This window comes from Labrus bergylta, chromosome 7, assembly GCF_963930695.1.
Source record: "Labrus bergylta chromosome 7, fLabBer1.1, whole genome shotgun sequence".
Classification (NCBI taxonomy): Eukaryota; Metazoa; Chordata; class Actinopteri; order Labriformes; family Labridae; genus Labrus; species Labrus bergylta.
The window spans coordinates 7,912,870-7,930,727 of NC_089201.1; the positions used below are offsets into that span (position 1 = coordinate 7,912,870).

General features: G+C 41.1%; 1 protein-coding gene and 1 long non-coding RNA gene across 5 annotated transcripts; one reads left to right on the forward strand and one right to left on the reverse strand.

Annotated features, from left to right (window-relative positions):
• Positions 1-212: 212 nt before the first annotated feature.
• phrf1 (PHD and ring finger domains 1) lies at positions 213-12,203 on the reverse strand. 4 transcript variants are annotated; one of them, XM_065956653.1, is made up of 19 exons: positions 12,100-12,203; positions 11,195-11,354; positions 10,912-11,037; positions 10,381-10,577; positions 9,940-10,023; positions 9,681-9,814; positions 9,466-9,557; positions 8,335-8,498; positions 7,831-7,963; positions 7,556-7,674; positions 7,243-7,436; positions 6,764-6,889; positions 6,069-6,223; positions 4,003-5,845; positions 2,666-3,882; positions 2,397-2,473; positions 1,824-1,958; positions 1,401-1,535; positions 213-1,248 (listed from the first exon to the last, which is right to left on the reverse strand). In XM_065956653.1, exons 2-19 carry the CDS (start codon positions 11,280-11,282, stop codon positions 1,084-1,086), a joined length of 5,184 nt encoding a protein of 1,727 aa, XP_065812725.1. In that variant the 5' UTR covers positions 11,283-11,354; positions 12,100-12,203; the 3' UTR covers positions 213-1,083. The 4 variants fall into 4 exon arrangements, with proteins under 4 accessions (XP_065812725.1, XP_065812724.1, XP_065812723.1 ...); XM_065956652.1 differs by having other exon boundaries at positions 1,401-1,532; positions 8,320-8,498; XM_065956651.1 differs by having other exon boundaries at positions 8,320-8,498.
• A 1,775-nt stretch (positions 12,204-13,978) lies between these two features.
• On the forward strand, positions 13,979-15,834 carry LOC136179676 (uncharacterized). The gene is made up of 2 exons (XR_010666635.1): positions 13,979-14,815; positions 15,246-15,834. It is a non-coding gene; the product is annotated as an uncharacterized lncRNA (long non-coding RNA).
• Positions 15,835-17,858: the final 2,024 nt, after the last annotated feature.

Consider the following 17,858-nt stretch of genomic DNA (forward strand, 5'->3'; position numbering starts at 1 on the left):
GCTTTATTTAAAATGGTTTTGAACGTGAGAGCACCAGGTTTGAAAGTGGCTAAATCTAGACATGAACAGTTTTTCAAAATAAGAGGTTGTGCAACTAAACCATTAAGACATAAAGTCTGCAGTACACTAAAATCTAAATACTCCATCATGGCATGGTGGTCTTGATTGTTTGAAAACAGAATGCCCTTAAATAAAAATGACATCTCACTTCCTCAGAGAAATGATGCCTCTTTTTATTCATATTATTTTGATGCGTTTGGCACAAAAACAAAATATTTCCTTGTTCTTTAAAACTTGTTTCATACACTTCAGTCATGGGTCAAAAAAAAAGCTTCACTAATGAGAACTTAAGAATACGTTTTTTTGAACAGAAGAGGCTGTTTTTTTAAGAAAAAGTGATTGGACTACGTTTGGCTCATTAGACATGGAGATTAGAAATGTAGGAGACAGATCACAGAGGCTTTCATTTATATAACATACATCTATTCTACTGGAGTTTCCATTTATATAACCAGCTAATCGCAACAGGCAGCACAAGAGAGGAACATAAGAGAGGATATCAAATCTAGTATTTACAACCAACTCTAAAATTGTTTCTGTATTACTCGGATTTTCTACAAAATTGCATAACTGTGTCTTTTGCCTCAAATATGCATACTCTGCATACTTACACCACTTCTCAACCATGACACTGATAAATACCCCCTCCCCCCTCCCTCCCTCCCACAAAACAAAGACAGTCATAGAAAAACAAATGTGGAGAAAGCTACCTGATTTCCAGCTCCATGGAAGAGTCTCAGAGTTGCCTCTTTTAGGCAAAACCTCAAAGTCTCCTACTGGTTTGTATGAGCTGCACTACACAAAAATCTCGAGACGAATGTCTCGAGACATTGCTGTTCAGTGATTCAGCATAAAGAACTTGTTCTCAAGATTTAGCCGAGATGAAAATATTAACATTCAGAAAGTATTCCATCTTGAAGCGGTGAGCAAATCTTAGTTATTTCAGTTGGAAAACATACCTAAATATATGAATGAGTGTTGTTCATGTGTGGCTGTCCTGCTTGTAGTTCAAACCTCTCTCTTTCAGGGGCTGTCAGAGGTTTTCATGCCCTCAGTCTGAGCCTCCTGTTCCCTCCCTGTGTCCTCTCCTCTCTTGTGTTTTCTGGCATGCTTGTATTTGTCCACATATGCCTTGACTAGATTTCCCACCTTGACTGGGTTGATCTCTCCGCTCTTGCTGTGGCACACCTGATGACCAGGAACACAAAATGATCACAAATCATTTCTCAAAAAAACTAATGGAAGAGATGATCTGAAAGTATCTCTCAAAAAAATAAACAATTTTAGAAAGTTGTTGGTTGACATATCTTTTTAGTATGATAACAAAATCTATAGCCCACCTTCTGGACGGCTTTGCGCAGAATCTCTTTGTATTCCTCCTTGTTGATGTCTCTCCTCTGGTAGAAAGGTTTAATGGCTAGCTTCACCTCCTCTATAGCTCTCTCCTGCATGTGAAGCTTCTTCAGGTAGTACTGCTGGTAGATTAGAATTAAATGTCAAAAGTACTCTTGAAGAAGATGGAGCAGTACAAAATGTTTTCATAACCAATGATAAATCAATCAGTCTTTTGTATAGCGCCAATTCATAACAAATTTTACCTTGAGACACTTCACCAAAAGCAGGTATATGCTATATTACAAAGACCCAACCTTTAATCCATCAGCACAGCACAAAGCAACATTTAACGAAGTTACAGTGGTAAGAAAGAACGTCCTTTATGACATAATACTTATTGATTCCAAACATCCAAAAGTGATATTTACCTTGTCTTTGTTCAACGTATCCCCTTCCTCTGACTCTAGTTGTCCAGTGGTTGGTAACCCCTCTGGTTTTGCAGCATCAGATCTAGAGGAGCGAGAACCCTTTCTGGAGGCGTCACTCGCAGTTCCAGTGATATCCTTAGAAAGTCAAAGGAGCGTATAAATGGATGACATCATGACAACTCTAAAAGAATCCTCTAGAAATAAAATATACATTTTTGTATATAATTGTATTTTGTTATAATTCTTGTAACTTTAAATTAGTTTTGTAACCTATGGAGACTTGCATATTTTATAACCTTCAGCAATAAGATAAGGAATCATCTATGAAAATATTTTGACATTAAATGTGGAGTCAACAACTTTTATTTCCCCAGAATGGCTTTTAGTTTCGATTCACCTGAAAATGCTCCAGTATCAGTTTTCGTTTTAACCATGTGATTCTACTGAGTCAAACACGTGTGCTTCTTTTAGATAAACACTGCCACCCTCTGGCCTTTTTGTCACATGACATTTTAGACACATTTCTAAAAGTAACAAAGGTTAAATCTCAAGTGACAAGGAACGCTCTCCTACCTGACTGGTTGATTGGGACGTCGAGGAAGGTCTGCGAAGTCCTTCCTGCTTCAGCCTCAGTTTATAAAGAGCCAGTTCTGTGAGAAAAGAAAAATGAACTTTTTTAATTTTGAGACAGATACAAAACACACTGGGTAATGGTCCCTTTCTATATAAAAATTATTTACATCACTTTTAAGGTTAGCCGGATCAGTTAGCAGGAAGTTATCAAGTTATCTGAGCCGCAAAGTGAAACCTATGAGGTAAAAAAAAGTAGTAGCAACACTTACTGCTTGACGATTTCTCTGGCTGCGGCCCCTCAGGCTCCTGTATATTCCACGTAACCCTCTTCACATGAGTCTTTGATTTAGCTCCTAGTAAAGACGACACCTGCTCTCCTTCATTCTTTCCCCCCTCTGTGTCCTTCTCCTGTTTGATGGTTGCACCGCTTCCCCCGGTGGGCTCTGACTTTACATAGTCCAGGTTGTCGAGCATCACATCCACATTAAAATCATCATCTGAGTCGGAGGGTTGCAGGACTTGCTGCTTCACGGAGAGCGTCGACTCGACAGTGTTTGGTTGATCAGCAGAAGCCTTGTGGTGAGACTGAGGGACTGAATCCTGAAGGCTGTCAGATTTCACAGGTGCTGTGAGTGAAGACAACGAGGTGACAGAGGGTAAGGCGCATAATTCTGGGGAGCTTGGCTCAGATTTAATTATTAGCATTTCACATCTCTCAGTCTTAACTGGTTCTTCTTTGTTCCCTTCCTCATGTGTTCCTTCCCAAACAAGGGTGTCAGTTACTTCTTCTTTAATTGGTTTAATAATAGGAGTATCTTCAAACATATCCAGACATGGTTGTTTTTCTTTCTTAATTTCTTTTCCAACTTTAAACTCCTTAAACGTTTCTGCTGTTGTAGCCTGGCTCTCTGTTTTGAGGTCTTTGCCTTGCTTTGTCACTTCAGAGACAGCAGTGCAGATAGGAGTGTCCTCTTTTTTCACAGAAGTAGCTTTCTCCACCTTGAGGGAGTTTCCAGAGATATCCTTCTCCTTTTTCTTTAATGGTTTTGTGTCTTTAGAGGATGAAGCACTCGACCCAGACGTTGTCTGTGAACTCTTGGATGATGAGCCTTTGTCTTGTCTTCTCTCTCTGGAGCTGGACCTAGACATTCGTCTCCTCTTGTCTTTGGACCTCGACTCTTGCTTGTCTTTAGAGGGGAGCGACGACTGTTGAGGTCGAGTGTGGTCTTTTCTCCTTTCCTTGGATCTGGATCTCGACCGTGACTTGGACCGTGATTTTGAGCGAGAACGACCACGTTTACGGTCCTTTGATCTCGATCTGGAACGTGATCTAGAGAGAGATTTCGAGCGAGATCGAGCATGTCTCTTGTCTTTAGGCGGTCTTCTTTTCTCAGGTTCTCTCTCTCTGCCATCAGTTCTCTCGTTGCTTCTTTGTTTATGTTTTTTTCTCCTTGAATGCTCTCTGCTGCTAGAGCTGGAGCCGGACCTGAAATCAGAGATGATAGAAAAAAAGCCTCAATTAAAGAAACATTTTTAGGAATCAAAGTGTCAATGAAGATGGTTATGTATGACACCAGGAAATTGGAACCGAGAATCGCATATTTACCTGGATCGCCTCCTGTCTTTTGATCGTGACCGAGACCGTTGTCTCTTTATGCGGTTCCTGTCAGGGGAGTTGGACTGAGAGCTTTCTGAGGTTGAGCATGCCTTCCTCCTCTCTCTGGACCTGGATCGCCTGGAACTTCTGTCCTTGTTCTTCTCTTTTTCCTTATGCTGGCCTCCTGTGCTCGACGTGTGATGGTCTCCTCTCCTGCCTCTCTCTGTGTCTGAACTGCTAGAGCGCCTCTCCTTTGATGCATGAGAGGTTTTCTTCTTATGGTCCAAATCTCTTGATGGGGACTCTGACTCTGTTTTGACTTCTGCCTTTAGTTTCTTCTTGATGGGAGCAGAGCTGGATGCGGGGGCATTGTTCTCAGAGTTGGGGGCTGCATTGTGTGACCTTTCAACTCTCACCTCGTTCACTTCTGCAGTCACTCTCTCGGTCTTTATATGAACAACGCTGTGATGAACAGGTGGAGGGTTGCCTGCTATCGCTGAACATGTACTGTTTACTCTATGTCCGGTCATTTCTTCCCCATCTAACCCTGGCTCTTTCTTAAAATTAGTGTCAGGAAATGTTAGTGTTTCAGGCTCAGGGTCTAATAATCCTGATTCTTTTTCAGTCTTTACAAATACCTCTGAGCATCTGACCTCCTGTGATGTGTTTTCCTGAGCTCTGGATCCCCTTGGTTCTTCTGGAGAGACCTCAATCTCCTGTGTTTCAGTTTTCACATGAACTAGGTCCTGCTTGTTTTGCACTAAATTCTTCCTGTTTCCTAAACGAGGAGCTTTCACCTCACGTGAGGTGCTTTGGGAGCGCTCAGCTTCATCGTCTGAGCTGCTCGAGTCTGACAACGTGGGATCAAACGGATCATAGATAGTATCGCTGTCTTGTTCCTTTTTAACCTGTGTCCGCGTTGCCAGGAGCATCTCTTTATCCCTGTGCAGCTGTTTCTTCCTCACGTCATCTTCCTTTTTGCTCCTATGTTCCTGCGTGCCACCTCCAGCAGAAGAAGAGGATGACGGCACGCTGAGCCGCCTTGACTGCCAGGAGTTCCCGCTGGAGTTAATGCGGAAACTCACGGATGACGAAGCTGCTGAAGAGGATGAATAATGTGACTGGCTGGAAGGAAACCCAGTGGAGGAGGAGGAGGAAGAGGAGAATGAGTTTGAGAAGGCAGATGATGAGGATGCTCCGTCAGGTCTCTGTCGACCTTCAGCTCTGCCCTTTTGCTGGTCTACACTTTGCTGCCTTCCCTTGTCCCCAGCCAGGCTGTTTATGGCCGTATCTGGCATGCCATAAACATTACGGCTGGGAGTAGAGTTACTAATACTTTCCCTACTACTACTACTTTTATCACTGCCACTGCCAGCATCTGGACTAGTTCCGCAATATATGGCATCACTGCTCTCCTTTTTTATTTTTGGTATCCTAGGAAGAACTGAGACATCTACCCACATAGGCTTTATAGGTGTTTTTTTAGGCTGGTTGTTCTTGGAGCTGGAGTCTAAGGTGGGGTGGGTGGAGTCTATTACTCTATTTGTTCCTCGATGATCAGTAGAATGGGTTGGTTTGATTGGTCGAGGTGGCTGCAAACTGGGATGACCTCGGGGTGGTAAATCAGAATGGGGAGAGGGCTGGATGCGGCTAGCTGAGGGGGGCATGTTGTGGGGTAAGCGAGAGGAGCTCTGGGAGAAAGGTCTGCTTGTGGGGTTATGTGAAGATCCTGGTAGGTCTCCGTTGTTGTGGAGCAGCGGACATGCATCTCCTTGGTTGGGTGACATCACTGGATTGATGTGGGGGCTGGCGTCACCTGAGCTGCAACCTGGCTTTGATGCAGAGGGTATCACTGTAACACACACAAAAAAGTTATTAAAACGGTGGGATAAAAAAGTTATTCTTCAAAGTTGATCTTCATACTACAAGTGTTGCTGGAGCTTTTTGACCTCTTCAGGCTTTTTACTCTCCATGCTCCTTGGTAGTTGCTGAAGTTGTGTCAGAAAGCAGTTGTACTCTGCTTTAACAAAACATGTCATCAAATCTAATTGATGAAACACACAACACACACTTACTTGGCTTTGCAGATTTAAGGGAACCATCTCGGTTAATAACAACATCAGAGCTGTCCATCAGGAGCATGCTCTGTCCTGTGAGAATGCTGCCCAGCAGGTCAGGCACGGGAGCCGCCTCCACAACACCTCCTGATTGGGGGACTTCTATAGCCCTCCTCGGATAGCAAAGCAAACGTTTCATTAGATAAACAATATTTCTTGAGTAATCATCTACCTGGTTTTCATCTCTATGAAAAAAGAGACAACTAAGAAGCCTCACTATAATAAGATGTGACAAATAAAACTTAGATATGATGTGTGACATGGTGCACATGTGCAGTGTTTTTAGGTGATTTTAAATTAATAGTAGATTTTTAATTAGCTCTTCCACTGTAGTTATTAGCTCAAGTGTTTGCAGACGTCTGGATTTCAGGTGTAATAGCAACATTTTATATTTACATTCATGCAAATTAAGCTTTTAAATGTATTTTTACTGAAATGAAAATAAATCCCTAATATGTAGAAACCTAAATACAACTATATTTCCAGCCCATTTATGTTATTATAAACAGAAGTGACAACATTGTTCATGCCATTCTCAGGCATGCCGCAGTAAATGCTTGGTCCCTTTAGGATTGTTAAACAGAATCAAAAGGCGTATGGTAGGTTTAACATGGAAAAGAAATAATCCTGCATGAAAAAATGTTGATGCTTACCGAGAAAGGCTTCCAGTGACTGGACGAGCTACAGGCTGGTGGGATCGAAGAGCAGAGCGAGAGATCCCTCGTCTTTTGGCCTCTAACAGTGATGTCACATGGCCGTGCTGCTGCTCTTCCTCCTCACTGGGTCAAAGCAATACCATAAATCCAATTTAGTTAATAATTAACACTGTCAATGCAAAGATCCATGCAAAAATAAACATTATCCACACATGTACTATACACTTATGAGTATATAGATTGATATAAACAGGAAAATAAACATGAACTATATAAAATATTCAAACGTTTAAATTGGTAGTGATTGTTTGACCACCAAAAACTAAACCTCCATGTGTGGTGCATACTGGATCAAGGAGTCAGCACCCCTGGACCATGACATGGGTGGCCCATAGTATCTACCTCTATTCATATTAACCGTTAAAAATATCAGAAACTTCAATGAATATTCATAGTTTGTGAAATGGTCTTCTCACCGATCCGTAAATGGATCCAGGTCAAATGGATCTCCGTAGATAGAGAGGGATGCAGCACCTATGTCAGCACGCATGTTGCTGAGCGTGTGCTCTGATGGACGGTACACTGTAGGCAGCGAAGAGCTTTTCTTGTCCTTTACAATTCCCAGATTATTAGCAATACGACTTCGAGCATTGGCTGACTTTTTCAACGCCTAGCACGAGAAAAAATATCGTATGATTCATTTGTTAACATTTAGTGTTAGACACGTTCAGTGTGCAGTTTAAAACCAAATCACGTAAATTGTAAGTTTGATGTTAAACATGAACTCACCAGCTTTCTTCTGGATTTAGTCCTTCTCACTCTTCGTCTCCTCCTCTTGACTCCTGTACTTCCTGCTTTTCCTGTTCTACCCTTAGCGGAAGATGTCTTCTTGGTCCTTCTGCGCCTAACTGTTCAATTGACCATAAATTATCACATTAACTAATTTGACTTCAAGGCTCTGTTTTTTTTTCTTCTTCTACTAAACATGTTTATGTTTGTTCTGTGATTACACTAACCCATGCTACAAACAATACTTGTTCATGTATTTGTGTGAGTGTGCTCACCAGTCTTGCGCCGGCGGCTGGATGGGATGCGAGGTGCGAAGTTCCTTATATAAACAGCTGTATTGAGCCCGGCCACCACAGCATTAATAGTATCATCAAGCCAAGTGGACTGCATCATATATGTGGGAGCCAGCTAATAAGAGAAAATCATTACTCCAATGGCTGCTTTAAAAACATTATTTGTCTCAAGTCCAAACAGTACTCTCAACCACATGCATTGCTCCAAAACACAAACATCTCAATCAAGAATCAGATAAAAGAACAATGATAAACACATGCGGTAGTCTGTGCAGTCAGTCACACGGAGGTGTTTTAACCCATTACACAACTCAATATCACAAATGTGACAGTGTTAATTATTAGTTCATTAAAACAATTGCAAATTATGGAGAACAATAACACTTTTCTACAAATTTGAGCCTGGCACATATGTTGTTAAAGTGAGTTTGATAATAAGCCAAGACTGAAGCATCACGCCTCATGCCAAACCTGCGATGTGCGTGCCTGTGTGATGCGATGTCGGTTGACATTAGCTCGGACTCTCTCACTCTGCTGTGTCCGTGCGATAGCTCTGGTTGGACCCGGAGCGCGGGACTGGGAGCGACTAGTGGTAGGAACGGCGGAAGATGGAAGGCTCTCTGTTTCACTGAGTTCTTCAGCTGTGCCCCCTGAGTCAGGAAGATTAAAACATACGGCTTTAGCCTAAACAATTCTTTAATAACTAGAGGAAGGGGTGGCGTGTTTCCAGAAGCTCCTCCATGCCAAGTTGTAAAATCTATATTTGTCTATTTAACTTTTAAAAGCCTCAGGAACTTCCCTGATACATTGAGGTTCAACTTGTATACTTTTTTTCTTGCGTCGATATGCCTAAGAAGCCGGAAAACGTCGATTCACGCCGACCTGCTACAGCTAAAGCTAGCGGTGTCTCCAGCGAGGACCGCGATGATTTGCCGCTGATATGGGAGAAAGTCTCGGATAAGATCCTGAAACATATTAACGACAGGTTAGATAAGCTGGAACAGACTCTTCAGGCGGTACAAAGCTGCCAAGCCGAAATGCTAGAGAAGGTGGAATCTATTGAGGAGCAGATGTCCGAGCAGGATAGCCTCATAAGCAGTTTAGAAAAGGCATTTTCCAGCCTCAAGGATGAAAACAACGCACTCAAGCTCAAGGTGGATGACCTCGAGGGCAGGTCGCTTCGCAACAACATTAAGATAATCGGCATACCTGAACAAGAAGACGGAGGTAAACCAACTGAGTTCGTCGAGGCCCTTATCCTGAAACTTCTCGGAGAAGACAACTTCCAATCATCGGTGATAATTGACGGGGCGCACCGGACCCTGCAACCGCGACCCCTGACGGGAGCCAAGCCCCACACCATCATAGGATACACAAGCTGCTATCATATCCCTTGACGCCCAAAAGGCATTTGATCAGATTGAATGGCCTTATATGATTGAGACATTAAAACGATTCGGGTTCGGAGGGAACTTTATAGAGTGGGTAAAAATAGTTTATTCTTCTCTGTATTGTAAAAAACAGCTATAAATAAAGTTTTTTTTTTTTTTTTTTTTAAAAGAAAGGGTGGCTTTTAATAGATGTTTTATATGAAGGCAAATAACTTTAAGGACTTACTTGAGTTGCGGTTGTTGGCTACACACTCAGGACAGAACCATTCCTCTACAGGAACGGAGTCAAGAGGTGGCGTGAGACACTCCATGTGATACCTATGAAACAAACAGACTTCATAAATCTCTTGATCTGTTGATAAGAGATATCACAGCTTTTCAGACTGACTTTAACACTAATAAATGGGCTATCTAGTTGAGTGATATATGAATTAATCTCACCCAGCATCGCAGCCGTCACAAAGCAAGAGGCGGTCTTCTCTGTCGCTGCTCCCACACACCTCACAGTTGGTCTGCTCCAGGTCCACATCTATGATTTCCTCCTGACCTTCCTTCACAGGCTTTTGTACGGTGATCTTGTTGTAGCCATCAACACAAAAACGACATCAGACATAGGTCATAAACATCACTTGTGCATATCAAGTAAACTGAGCTAATAAGTGTACCAGAAGTTGTGCTAACAAAGAGTGAAAACCCCTACCACTTTCTTCACTTTGCCTCCAAAACATTTTCTTAGGTAGATGCTGTTGAAGGCAATACGGTCTACAGGACAAGAGTTTGCATTCTGAAAGGTGAAAAAAAAAAAAAACAGTGGAAATTAGCTACTCAAGTTCCAAAACACCAGATGCATTTTCTAGATTTTATTTTGGGCTTTTCGTGCCTTTAATGCAGAGAGAGGACAGTGGATAGAGTCGGAAAGCAGGGAGAGAGAGCGAGGAATGACATGCGGAAAGGGGCCACGGGTGGAAGCGAACCCGGGCCTGCCGCTCGAGACGAGAGTCTCAACACATGGGACGCGCGCTCTAACCATTGCGCCACCAGCGCGCCCCCAGATGCATTTTCAAGGCACAGACTTATACTGATAATAATTTTAAAAAGAAAACAGCTGATGAAGTGTTTTCTGTGATGAAGTCAGACCCACCTTGGCCCACTCAAGGATGCAGTCGAGGCAGAAGTAATGCTCACAGTCCTCTGGTGTGGCAACAGGCTGGCTGCTGAAGGAGTTAAGGCAGATGGGACACTTATCTGCGTCCTCATCGGAGCTCATCTCTGCAAGGTCTGCAGAGGTTCCCCCGAAAGCTCCACCCTCAGCCTTAGCATTTTCCTCCTCTTCATCATCTGATAAAAGTAGGTAAAAATGTATTGTTTATGTTCTACATATACTACAATAATAGAACATGTTAAAGTAATACAAAGTCAAGCATTTTAAAATCTTGTCACACCATAGTTGAGTGCAATGGTAGCTTATTTTTCCTGTCTCAACTCTACAGGAAAACCAAGTTTGGTTAAGGTGTAAAAACTCTAAAATTATGTGGCTTAAATAAAAACAGAATAAAATTTGGAAATACATGAACCTTTATCAGAAAAAAAGGAAAAATCTGGCCAAAACAAAAGGCATGCGCCCACTACCATCTTTGACAAAAAAATATGTTGCACATTAAGTCACTCTTACCCTCTTCCTCTTCGTCCTCCTCCTCTTCTTCATCGTCCTCTCCATCTAGATTATCCTCCTCTTCTTCTTCCTCTCCACTGTCAGATTCTCCCTCATCAGACTCCGCTTCATTGTCCTCTGAGTCATCTGGGAGGCAAAACAATGTCAAAATACACACAATGCATGACGTTTTAATGCTTTCAAGACCAATTCCAGGTTAACTTCTTAAGAAAACATGTTACGGTTTTGAAAAAGTGCTTGTTCGTTGATCTGCTTACAATATACAACAATTTAATCCCTCTACCTGAGATGGCCCACAAAGCAGCCCTTTTTCCTTTGTTGTGGGATGTACTTCGGTTGATCAGCTCATCTTGGCTGTCATCTTCATCCATGGCTGACCATCAGAGCGACTGCTGAATTGTTTTCCTGACAGCTCTTCTATCAAGTAAACCTAAGGAGATAGACTACAATGGCAGATAGCAATGAAATAACACATGATCTGAATTAAACAGGCTTGAGTTGATAAAAGTCAAATTACAAAAAAACAAGGTGTGTTAATATCTTGTTAAAAATGTGGTGTATTTACAATATCAAAGTCAGCCAATGCACTCATGTTTATAAGGAAAACTATTTTCAACTAACTTTAAGGACCTGCAAGTCTTTGAGCAGAAAGCATGGGCTCCTGGTCTATTGGATGTAGCAACAGTGAAACGTCAAATTAAGAAAAGCGAGGTCTTTCTGCTACCCACGAATGGCAATGTAACAGGAAATAACTAAATAATACGACTTTCTAGTATTCTCATTCACTGACAGGCACGAAGGGGTAACCTAGCCAGTCAGCAGCAGCCTGCAGACGATGCTAATGCTACATTTGTAAACAAAGAAACAAAGTCGAGAGCATAATGTTCCCACCATGCTTTGTAAACAAAATACATGTTGCATTCATGGAGAAGAGAAAACATGGATAAATATGCACTGACAAGTACCCAGGACAAGCATGTCACGCTGTTCTTACTGAACAAATGGCGCTAGCTAGTAGAGCGTGTTAGCTAACCCCAGAATAGCAACATTTAGCGAACGTCCGCTACAAGCTCCTCCGTAGTGTCCTACAAACACTCAGTGTGTGGGGCTTACAATACTACCATTTAGCCCCCTTAACTAAAATATCCTATTTCAGATTGAGTGGCAAAATCAACTAATTAGACATACCCTATTAAGTAATACGAGGTATTGGTAAGTAAGAGTAATATGAAGTCTCCACAGTTGTTGAGTGACACCACCGGCTGCTATCGACGGAAATGGCCGAGTGTGCTCAAACGATCGTGACTTTTAAAGAGACAGTACCCTTTTTAGTCTACGAACTACAATACATAGTTCAGTAAGTGCAACACACACACACACACACACACACACACACACACACACACACACACACACACACACACACACACACACACACACACACAGGGTTTTATAAATTACATCTTGATCGCCCTTGTTCCCAGATCTAGCTAGAAATCGAATTAGACAAGTTCAGTTCATCTGAAAATCACAAATACATTAACTACAATTAATATGGGCAAGTAGCCTATTAAGTGGTTAAGTATAGGTTCATTTACTGCCTGTAACAAAAATATTAAGGTGAGGTGTTTTGCCTGTGGTTGATTATTTTTATAAATGATAGGGAGTTCCAGCTTTTCATTTTCCTTATAATTGAAATCTTTGTCAAGGAAACAAAACATAGAAGGCAAATAAATAAATAGGCTAAATATCATCCAAAAATGGCAACAATTAGGAAATCAAGCTCATAATAATATAATGATAATAACTTTATTTATAGGCTTTAGCACCTTTAAACCAAAGGTTTACAAAGTGTTTTTTTTATTTAAGCAGAAGAAAAAAATAGAAAAAAATATATAGCCTAGGCCTATGTGTAGGCTGTATTATTGTGTTTTATAAGGCTAATATGTATGTAAAATACTCCCCATTAAGCCTGTTATGAGCTACACTGTAGTTCTGACTAAAAATGAGGATCAATTTCTCAACTTGTTCTCATCCAAATCTTACAATGAATGTCCCAACTTCCACGAGAAAAGGGCAAACTTATTGTTTTCTATTGATCTTCATCTATTAGTTTACAGACATTTCAGAATTGAGAGAAGCAATATACAATGGCTCATTGAGGCTAAAACTGTACTCACTAGGTTTCTAAAGAGGTCATTATGCTACACATTTCCACTTCCAGACTCTACCCCACAACAACACAAACTAAAGAGGTGAGCCGACTAGCCAACGATGTTTTCTTTTTCTACACTAAACTTCTCAAACTTTGGCCCTGCTTTCTCTAAAGTCTGTTTTTCTTCCTCTGTAGGTAGGCTATATTAAACTAGTAACTTACATATGACTAACATCATTCTGCTTTATTTGCAGCATGCTGTAGATAAAGTGTTAACTTAATTGCATTTTGGATTAACAGGTATTTACTAACAACTGATTCGTAGCTCCACATGTTTAGCTAAAGGTCTATAGTAAAGGAACTTATACCACTGTATAGGAGTGCAGGTATTTCCTGAGCGGCCAGGACATACCAAGCCTGGAGCAGTGAGGTTACAGCAGTCTAGACTGACTGTCGCCCCCATGTGGTAGCTTTCATTTGATAAAATCAGTTGTTACATAATACATTGTAATCCAGATTTGCTACTTTTATGTCATGGGGTTATGTGTATCCTGGCTGTGAGTGAGCCAGACAGGGCTTTGGCTGTCAAAAAATGGTTAGAGGGAAATACAAATTACTGACCCACCTACACTAAAAAAGGGTTTGTTAAAATCACAGAGAAAAGAGAGAGAACATCATGTTCCAAAATGAAGAGAGAGTGGGGGGGGGGGGGGGGGGGGGGGGTGTTGTGATTTTCATGTCTCTAAAAAAAAAAGATTGGTTTGTCACAGAATAACTTCACTATTTTGTTAATAACATTGTCACAACTATATTGTCATTTTGTTTTATTTTTAATAAGTTGTTTATTTGTAGGCCACAATTAATGCTCTGTATTGAACTTTGAGCTTTGTCCATGTGATGTTGATATTTAAATATTGCTGTAATTTAAATTTAAATTGTACCTTAAAATTGCTATGATGTAAGGTTGTTACAAACTCTCATTCCTTAAATAATTGAGTGATCATCACCCTCCTCTTCCTCCTCCTCCTCCTCCTCGTCATCATCAGATCAGACTGTCATGCTGCATCCTTAGTACGTGCACAGCCACACTCTGCTCATGGCAACACTGTACACAAGTAAGCCGAGTTCAACCACTTTACACTGTAGGGGTAGGGGCGTCCTTTGTCAAACCTCATTTCCCCTCTCCATCACGCCTCCTATAGCAGCTGTCGCATCACATTGCGTCTATTTATGGGTAAAGAAACCTGCGCCGCACTCGTGTTTGCATAAATAATCTTCCAGGACAGGAAACTGTTAACACGATAATGGTTCATTCCTAATGTACGACGTGCAAAACTGAACGCGCCGCACCCCAACTACAACTCTTCAAGTCAGCTGAACCTGCTGCCCTCGTTAAACCAGCCTCTCGGAGATCTGTATTTGTCTGTGTTCTTTTATGGGCAGGTCTTTCAACTCCGCCACGGCTTCCCATTGGCTGTTTGTGATGCCACTTTCTTTCCGATTTGCATAACCAGGTCGGGTTGCAGATGCAGGGGAGTGGGCAGGGTAGGGGTAGTGCAAGTGAACTGAACTTGTGCGTCGGTGTTGGCTACACTACGTTCTTAAAATACACCTAACTTTAATCATGCACTGTGATTTCTTTTAAAGAAAAAACAATGTGGATGTTTATTTAGTCCGTATGCAGGATCCTATCGGCGAGAATGAAATATTATTTCTTCAAAAATTAGTCCAAAAGAAAACTTGTGACTGGTAAGTATAGCTCCCTTTATCTACCACTATTCTTCATTCCGTCTATATGTTGTGGATGAATAGGCCACATCCGTTTATTCTATACATTTATGAGCAGTTTTGAGGAGTAATAATTCATTATTTAAAAACTTTTAAAACCTTTTGAAACATGAAGCATGTCAATATATTTCGCTTGTAAAATGCATACATCGTGCACTGGAAACCAGCTGGAATTTATAAATCTATAGGAGGCCTGCAGTTTGAAACAGTGTTAGAACAATAGAGGCTTTTAGATATGTGTTGATTTACTCGATTTGTTACATAATTTCATTTGTGTAGATTCATTTGAAAACGATATTTTCGCACAATAGCTGTAGTGAAATATGAATAGAGGTGGAGCATGTAATCGCTGCTCTTGATGTTGACTTTGTCTGATTTATATCTGTTTCAGAGCCTCTGTCTGTGTCATCCCACAGATTGCTCATGTTTGTCAGTCTGAGCTCTAAAAGCAGGTAAGCCACTGACTAACGCACATTGTGCCACTTATCGTTTCCACTGTGCGTGTGACAGCGGCTAACCTGGTTTTGGGAAAACCTCTCATCTTATATTTTTGGCTCGTGAAAGACCAGCCACAGCCGGATCGGACAGACACCTATACCTCCAAGCTTTCCATGAACATGTCTCATGCACATTTCTGGGACAGGCCCGCTCCACATGACTGCTCAGCCAGTGGGTCTCCATGTGTAGGCTACTTCCCATATGTTCACATACTGTCCTCTTACTTAGGGAAAGTAGCTATTTGCATTGCCCCCTATAGAGGCGACCTCTCTAATGCTGTCTACTGTCAAGACTATTGGTGAGTGTTGTATTTCTGTTTCATCTGACATGATAATCATCATCATACTATAGCTGGTTCCAAAATTTGAGATGACAAACCCTCCAGGGGCTCCAGTTCCCATGGCCCCTCCAGCTAAAAAAAAAAAAACAAGAGTGTTACAAAAAGACACTTTAAGGTTTTTAAAAAAAACCAAAAAAACAAATCTGATAATAAAATAAAAATTTAGCAGTTTCAAGAAGAAGAACTGTATCCATAACAGTATGTATCGTCTTTGTATAAAAGTATATCTATAGTATAAAGTTTCTACAAAAAAAAATTGTGGCATCATGTATTTTGCTTTCTGTTTCACTGTGCGATACATTTCTTAGTGAGTGAGGATGTTTCCCATCGGTGCATAATGACTCATTGTGGCACAGAGAAATAGATAAGTGCAGTATGTCAGACTCATTAACTTGTGGCCCCATTCATCATCATAATGTGGACGTGCAGATGCTCACTCTCGCCCAGCACATGAAGGAGGCCACCCTCATGCTCTCTGCTGTACGCACTGATCGCTATTCATCAGCAAGTTGTCAAAGTTACAGCTTTTTTATTGATCTGACACCTTCCAAAAGCAGATTTGGATGGGCTTCATGTGTAGTGCCATATATGAGTGAAAATTATTCCCTCGGGGGGTCCTGAAACATCCCTGTTAATATCTGTTTATGAGACTGCATTCATTTTAATAAAGATATGACGTTGTTCACTTTGCATGTAGGAAGGGAAAATAGCAGACATGAACAACACTGACCTGGGGTCATCTAAAAATAAAACATTACATCAGAAAGTCTCACAAGTAATGTAATAAACACACAAGATAATCGATCACAAGACCTTCAGTTGAACATATCATTATGGTTCAATCCTTTTTCAATGTGGAAGTAGTAGATGGGAAATTCCAAAAGAAACACTTTCTATTTTCACTTTAGGTGTTTGTGCAGTATCCTCCACCACCACATGTTGGCGCCAGCGCTCCTCAATGCAGCGGCTTGTCCAGACAGTGGGAACTAAACAAGGATTTGGAGCTTATCTAACTCCAGCCAAGCCAGACAGCTCTAAACCTTCTCAGTAAAATCCAATTTTGCATAATTAATCGCAATATCTGAATTGACATTCTAGCCTTTTTTTCTTTTCATAATTCTAACCTAGGGGTCAAAAGTTCACAGCATTGGCAAAAAGTAGAAATGCTTGAATTTTTTTGTGTGCATATTTTTGATGCTCTGAGAAAGTTATTGATATTAATCCATTTATACATGGAATGAAAAATAAGTTGTTTTTGTTTTTATCCATAAAATGTTTGCAGATCAACATTTTTTTATAGATATCCACAGCATTTCAATCAGGGGTTAGCCAGAGAACAAGGAAAGATCAAGTCGCCCAGTGGGAGACAGCCAGCGTATTTACTCTCCAGGGTAAACAAACAGGAAAGGCGTGGGTGGCAAAGTGTTGTGCGGGAGCCCATAGTTGTGCAACAGTTTTTTTCTCCCCTCACGCTAGGGTGATTTTATCATACATGATAAGATATCACAAAACATGTCTGTGTTTCGGACATGGATTGAAAGACCTAAGGCTACAATGTTGTTGTTGTTTTTGTTTTGTTTTTTACAATCAGACATTCTCTTCTGGTAAGAGAAAGAAATTAATTATGGCACAAACACAAAAGAAACCTAAAAAGCTACCAACAAGTTACATTAACGCCAAAGTAGATCTCCAGTCATGCTTCTGAAATGTTCACACATCCAGCGCCCTTGTGACTGTATGGTCACATGTATTGTAGAACTACTGCGTTACATCATCCATAACAGCAGCAGCTGTGATGCCAGGATGTCTGCCATATTTCCCTCCGCTCCCAAGGATGTGAACTCAGTGAACTTTAAAATCAGCCACCTGTGAATACCAGCATCAAAATGCAGAGGAATGATGGAGGAGCATGGCAGGACCCATTGTAGCATGAGGAGAGCATGCATATTTCAGTACCTATAATATATTCATTATGCATTTCACATAGGAGCTTCATGGCACAGTCCTTTTTAGACAGTGTACACTGGTGTGTTAATTATTTACCACAGAGCATTTCAGAAAAGCTGCACCTCCTCTCCTAGATACTGTAACAAGAACAATAATGACAACATGTGATCCAATAGACAGGATTATTAAGAAAAAACAACCACTCAGCAAAAGATGATC

Bases quoted from the DNA above. Each gene is read 5' to 3' on its own strand.
- phrf1 (XM_065956651.1), bottom strand. From the start codon at position 11,282: ATGGATGAAGATGACAGCCAAGATGAGCTGATCAACCGAAGTACATCC. The intron at 9,558-9,680 runs GTGAGATTAATT...TTTGTTTCATAG, and splicing joins TGTGACGGCTGCGATGCTGG to GTATCACATGGAGTGTCTCA. The intron at 8,499-9,465 runs GTAAGTCCTTAA...TTCCTGACTCAG, and splicing joins AGCCAACAACCGCAACTCAA to GGGGCACAGCTGAAGAACTC.